This window comes from Pinus tabuliformis, chromosome 6 (genome assembly GCF_031772625.1).
Source record: "Pinus tabuliformis cultivar Carrire ecotype Pingquan chromosome 6, CPIR1, whole genome shotgun sequence".
NCBI lineage: Eukaryota > Viridiplantae > Streptophyta > Pinopsida > Pinales > Pinaceae > Pinus > Pinus tabuliformis.
Window position 1 is genome coordinate 739088291 of NC_142292.1, and position 7005 is coordinate 739095295.

At 33.7% G+C, this 7005-nt stretch overlaps 1 protein-coding gene across 1 annotated transcript; it reads left to right on the plus strand.

The window, feature by feature from the left end:
• Positions 1-691: 691 nt before the first annotated feature.
• On the plus strand, positions 692-1850 carry LOC149260865 (uncharacterized). Its single transcript, XM_089380813.1, has 4 exons — positions 692-898; positions 1001-1087; positions 1181-1273; positions 1446-1850. The coding sequence occupies exons 1-4, from the start codon at positions 776-778 to the stop codon at positions 1641-1643; spliced, it is 501 nt and encodes a 166-aa protein (XP_089236939.1). The 5' UTR covers positions 692-775; the 3' UTR covers positions 1644-1850.
• The last annotated feature ends 5155 nt before the right edge of the window (positions 1851-7005 follow it).

Genomic DNA, 7005 nt, shown 5'->3' on the forward strand with positions numbered 1-7005 from the left:
ATGAGAAACAAGAGTAGCAGTAGGGTCTTCAATTTTGTACTTCTCTAAAGGCTTTCTTTGATTCTTAATCATCTTTCCAGTTTCGGGGTGGGCAACTTGAGCTTGAAACTGGAATTTTTTTCATCTGATGGTTGCTGGTTGGGGAGCAGATTGACCTTCGCATATGTGCAAATCAAAGAGTACAAGGAAAATGTCCCCCCTTCACCATTGTCATTGGCTTTGAGCATAATGAACACCTATTTAGCCAAAGGGATGAGGGCTATTGTGTACATCACTAAAGCTAATGCACCCAAAACATCTTCCTCTCCTTTGGTACGAGCTTGGATGAATACACTAGTGAAAACATACAAGGAGTTGGTACCCATATCTCCATAGACCACTCCAAGTGTTTGGAATGCCAAGTCGAGCGTCCGTCCTAATGAAAGGTCCTTATCATGGCCCTTATGAACACCGGGCACGTCCATGGCCTCCACATCAAAGGAATCCACTCACTTGGTCTTCAGAACGAGCCCACGCCTCATTTTGTGTCATGTCTGATCATCGTCAACAAACCACCTTGGGGATTACCCTTCCATTTCACTGCCATCAACCGACCTGGACTCTGATGACAACAAAGACATTGAGCCCTCACTGATCCCATCCCTGTCTTTCTCATCCTAGACATTGATATATCCATAGAGTCCCCATATCCATAGAGTCCCCATGCCATTGATGTGAATTACTTGTTCGGTTTTTTTTAACCAAAATTTTTAACCAAACAAGAAAAATTAAAAAAATGCCTCAAGATCAAAGACTGAAACAAAGACCTATTGACATACCTTTTAAAGTATGGAAAGAACTTGTAAAATCATATGAGAAGTTGGATGCACAAAGAAAAGCCGACAATGAGAGCATTCAGGTATTGAATTTTTCATTAAACATTATTTAGAATGTATTAATACTTATAAGTATCTTAGACATGTATTTGTGTGAAAATAAATTGAATTGGTTTATGTTTAAGGACAAGGCATCCAAGGCGAGGTTAACCAAGACAAAAGTCACTCATCGTAGTGGCCAGAAAGGTTTAAAAGCACTGATAACAACCTTTGTAAGTATATTAAACATGTGATATTTTTTTAATAAATTTTGTACTAGGATAAAGTCATTGTTATCTAATTTCTCCCTATTTACTGATTGATAGGAACTAAAATATGGAAGACCTCCAAATCATTTGGAAAAGGAGGTGCTGCAGCAAAAGAGATGGGTTGAATTTGTTGTTTGGATGGACTCTATGGTATGTAATCTTAGTTGGATTTCCAATATACTTTTAAACCATATTTTCATTTTATTTTTTAGTACTATTAGATATTATATCTTACCTCATTTTATGGTTAACATTGTATAACAAAAACATGCTTTGTGTTATGTAATTAATACTAACATGTAATATTGATTTTTTTTGTCAGAATGCTATAGGTAATGATTGCCAAGACGATGATCCAAATTATGTTCAACATATATCAGGAGATGATGAGGATGAGGATGAGGATGATGGTGGTGAAGGAGGAGATGATGATGATAGTTGCGGTGTTGGTGATGATGTGGATCAGAGTAATGAGGATGGTCAAGATGATCATGAGGATGATCTTGGTGGTGGTAGCTAGGCATGCACATGCATTGTTTTTTATGAAGAAATTATTGTGTAGAATGACATTGTTATGTTTAGATGGGTGTTGTGAATTTACCCTATATCAATGAGACATTTTGATTTTGTAATCATACGATGAGTTTGATTTATGTATGTTGTTAATTTATCGTAGAATAATGATATTCATGAAATATTTTGATTTGTTAATCATATTTGAATTTTACTTGTTTTGATTAAAAATAATACTGATTTTATTAGTATTATGTTGCTATTTTATACATGTTTTGAAAATTGTTAATGACACATTGTTATTTTTTTGGATGGATGTTGTCAATTTCTCTTAAATTTCTTTACAAATGATTTTGAATTGTGATATCTACTTTAATGATATTTAGAAACTATCATATATTTCACTATGAATCTATAAAGGGGGTCATATATGTAAAGAAAAATATACTCTATATAAGAAGTCAAATGCGGATGTAACCATGGATGCAAAATTGAAAGTAAAATTGGATGTTAAACTAGGAATTAATACAAAATGCAAACAATTGACATACAAAGTGTTTTAAATTAGAAGTGAAAAATTGTGCAATAGTTGACACAAAGAAGGGAACAAAACATGGCATACAAAAGGATATCAAATTGGGAAAAAACAAGGACACATAAATGGGCACCAAATTAGATGTAAAAAAAGACAACAACTAGATGTAAAATAAGATGCAAAGTTGAGCATTAAAAAGAAGCAAAAAACGTTACAAATTAATATGCCAAATGATGATGCAAATAATGGTGTAAATTTGGGATGCAAACTTGGGTGCAAAAAAGGGAAAAAAAAAGATGTAAGAAAAGACATAAAACAAGATGCAAAATGGGGCTAAGAAAAGGTGAAACCAAGGATGCCATATTGGATGTAAAAAATGATTCCTAATCACATGCAAATTTAGGCTCGAACTCAGACACAAAATTATATGCAAATGTGGACACAAAATGAGGCAAAAAAAGATGCAAATTTGGATGGCGAAAACGATGTAAAACTAGACACCAAAAAAATGCAAAATTGGATGAAAACGTCGGTGTAAATAATGGTGCAACATTGGACACAAGTAGACACAAAAAAATGGTGCAAAAAGGGGCATAAAATAGCTTAAAATTGGATGCAAAACTTGGTGCAAAAACAAATACAAAAGTAGACGTAAAAAATGGCTCTAAATTGAATGTACCATTAGACACAAAATAAGATGCAAAGGTGGACACAACACATGACTCAACATAAGATGCAAATATAAATGCAAATTTGGATGCTCAAAATGATGTAACATTAGATGCAAGAGATGGTGTTAAAAATGATGCAAAATTGGATGAAACAAATGACGCAAAATATGGTGCAAAATGAGATGGGAAAAATGGAGACAAATCCAACGTAAATGTGGATGTAAAACATGGTCCAAAAAAAGATACAAAAATGGGCACAAAAATGGATGCAAAATTTGGTGCTAAATCAAATTCAACACATGGTGCAAAGATAGGCACCAAAGCTGGTGCAAAAATAGAAGCAAAAACTAGTGTAAGACTAGATACAAAACCTGGCGTAAGACTAGATGCAAAAACTGACACAAAATGGATGCATAAAAAGACGTTAAATTGGATTCAAAATACAATGTAAACTTGATGCAAATGATGGTGCAAAAATGGAAGCAAAGAATGACACAAAATAGGAAGCAAAAGAGAATGAAAAATAGATGCAAAAAATGACACAAAACTAGAAGCAAAACCTGTCATAAAATAAGATGCAAATCTTGGTTCAAAATTTGACGCAAAAAATGATGCATAGTTTGGTGTAAAAAATGATGCAAAATCTAGCGTGAAAAAGGATGCAAAATCAGGTGCAAAAAAGGACGCTTTAAAAATTGTGCAATAGAGCCAGATTTAGCGCCAGGTTGCTCATCACAATTACAAAAAAAATGCACTAAAATCTGGCGCTAAATCTGGCGCAAATCGCTGGTTTTGTTGTAGTGAGCTCTTGCTTTGCTTGAACAAAAATTTTATAAGAATTTTGAATTACCATATATAATTATTGACTTCCTTGAGTTGTCACCCTGTTTTGTAATTCATTTACCTGATAATTCAGTTGCTCATTGGAGTTGACTAGTTGATGTACTAATTACTGAACTACAATAAGTGGATCATCAATTCTGGTAAGAGTTTTGATATTGAGTTTTTCTATTTCCCAGCTCTTGAACTCCTCCTAGCTATCCCTTTCCTATTTTTGTCTTTGTTGAATCTTATTACTGCCAACCTTTCTTCCTTTTAGTCTTTTCTTGGTTTCTCTTACAAAATTTTCTAGGGCCTTAAATATTTGTTTATTAGAAGCATGCCCAAGGTCAATTAATGTTCCTGTTTGTTCTCTTTTATCTCCGAGGTAGTGTCACTAGATGTAGTCGACTGAATTGATGGAACTTGATGATTAGTGGCTGGTGAGGTTAAAGTATCATGATTTTCTCAATTATTTTTCTATGGAGTTTACTTTATTATATAGTCTAACCTTGTAAGTTCCAACAATACTTGTTATATTTCATCCTAGTTGGTTGTAGTTTTATCTTTATTATCCCTTTCTTCCATAATTACCATTGGAGACACAAGGGGTGACTCAGTGGTCAAATCAATGTCGAGAATTCAATCTTGTTACTTATTGGGTTCAGTCGAATGACCTTGATCCTGTGTCTTTGTTGAAATTCAATTAAAATTACTTTGGCTAGATTCGATTGTTGTCGCTCCTATGATTTCTTAGCCATCATTTTCTATCAAACAATTTCAATGAATACATCTTTGGCATGTCTGAGGAATTCCAAGATATCTGGCCCAATGGATGAAGCTAGGAATTTCTACGATTTCCTAGGATTTTTTGCTAATTTACCCTTTGTTTCGGTACTCTCAAGAACTTCCCGAGAAATTACATCTAGATTCTATTGTTTCTATGGATCATCCATTCGAATGCTCAGAATATCTTGCCAATTAATAGAAGATGTTTATGTCCCTATAGGTTTCAAGTTTCATGGTTCTTTGATTGTAGTATTCTTAGGATACTATTTGACTAGTACTGAAATATCAACTTTAAATGCCCATGTGTATAATTCTTCTACCCTTTCCTCTTATTGTTTTTCATCTGAAAGGGGTAAAATTATATTTCATGGCCCTTCTCGATCCTATGGGGGAATTGGAAAAATCATATTAGTTTTTCGACTTAGTTCTGTAAATATCTAGTTGACTATGGAATGATATGAAAGTTCCTAGGGGTCCTACATATACCAGAATTTAGTAATGTACAAGCATAATTGTATGTGTGATGTAGGGGGTAACATTCTTCAGATGTTTTGAGGTACCCACCATTTATTAGATAATACTTTTAGATTTATCAACCAATTTCCAAAAATATTTGGGGGGCTTACTAACTTTGGTTTGCATGACCACCAATGAGAAAAATATTGAAACTGTGCATTAAAGGAATTGGCCTTCTGGTAAATGTTGTTTCTCCAACTGGGGAGAATCCTTGCATCACTAGTAAAATGGATGAATGGCCTTATCAAAGTTCTGGCATTCACAACAATTCATATTGACCATGTCGGCAACATGGTTATCCCAATTGTAGACTTGTCCCATCTTGGTCATATGTCCAATTGCTTCCAAAATAGAAAGCTTTACATCGAAGGCCCTCCCCATAGGTGTGAGACATAAATAAAAAATAATGCATGCCCATCTAAACACTTGATCCTTAACTTGGACAATTGTCAAACCCTTCGAACTATTGGCAGTTATTCCTCCTGTAAATTCTTGAATCCAGTGGATGATATTAGTAGTCTTCAGGATTTTATCAACTTTATAAGGGAACCTCATGATATTTCATATGGATGTCAATGTAATTGCGAAAATGATTGACAAGGAATTTCACAACTTCCTCTTTAAGAACTGCATATCTACAATCAAAGTAGCTTTAAGGATATGTCAGATGTCGGTTGTGTTCCATATTTTGGTCTTAGGTATCCATTTTTCTTTTACTTTCTTCAACTCCTAAAGGATTCATTATGCTTCTCCCATGGTGGCTCAACCATAATTTCTTGTTTAATATTATGGATTCGGACCTCCAATTATGTTGTAGACCTTGGGTTGAATTTGGCTTTAGCTCTCAGTTCCACTGTAACTTCTTCATCCTCAAATCAAACTCGCTTCTTAGAAATTTCAAAACTTTTATGAAATTCTTCAATTTTCAAGTAATTATGTAATTTAGAGTCTGAGATAATGAGACTTGGAAAGTCTATAAATTCTACAAGATCAGAGTCTATATTTAGGGAAACTTTGTGAAGAATAATTGGTAATTCCAGTGGTTTGCTTGAGTTTATAGGAATGGAATTTAATGCTTCATATTTTTCATCCATGACCACCTTCCTTAAATGTCCCATTGCATGCTAATTTTATTTTACCATATCATTTAGTTCATGTGAACCACGTGGATATCTCGCTTTTAAAAATCGGTGGGAAATTTGATTATAATTTGAAGTGATGGATGATGTGGTTCTACCTGTCATGATACTTTTTTATTATGTGGCGTGCATTGATTGGACCTATCCACTTAAATTCTTTGGCTTCTAATTTTTAATTATTGTTCTTTCCTTGTAATCAAGTCAATTTCATTTGAATATTATTTATTCTCAACTTCCTATATATTGTTATTTCCCATGAAGTACTCAAATGCATTCATTTCTCTATATTCATTAGTTCTTATGGTTGAGAAAGATCTATTTACCTGGTCGATCCATCTTCTAGTTTGATGTTTGTGTTTCTAGGTTGAGTCGACATCTCTAGGAAATTGTTCCCTAAATTCTTTTAGTTGATCTTCTTTTCTTTGGTCTTCATATCGGTTCATGCTTTGATGCACTTTGTTTTAGGAAATTTTCTTAAATCCTAGACGTGCTCCATTTTTCTTGTAAGCTTGTCTGTTTGATCAACAATCCCTTTCTTTAATAGTTCTTTGTTTTTTTTTATTCAATTATTTGTTCCTAACATGTAACTACTTCTATTAATTGATTTACTTGGATATTTTAATAAGAAAATTAATTGAAAAGAAACAATGATACATGTGGTTGGTTAGCTGAGCCATCCACATAGTGGCTTTTAGGCTAGCCCATGTGACTAGTACCTCAAAGCGGTTTTCACCAACCACATCCCAATGCTTATCTAGATTTATACTTTTTTAGATGGGAAACATTGACAAGTTATTTGAATAGGTTCCCTTGTAATGTCTTTATTTGAACTTCCCCATAAGACTATATATCTTCGATGATGAAGGGTCCAAGCCATGAAATTTCAAATTTCTTAAGATT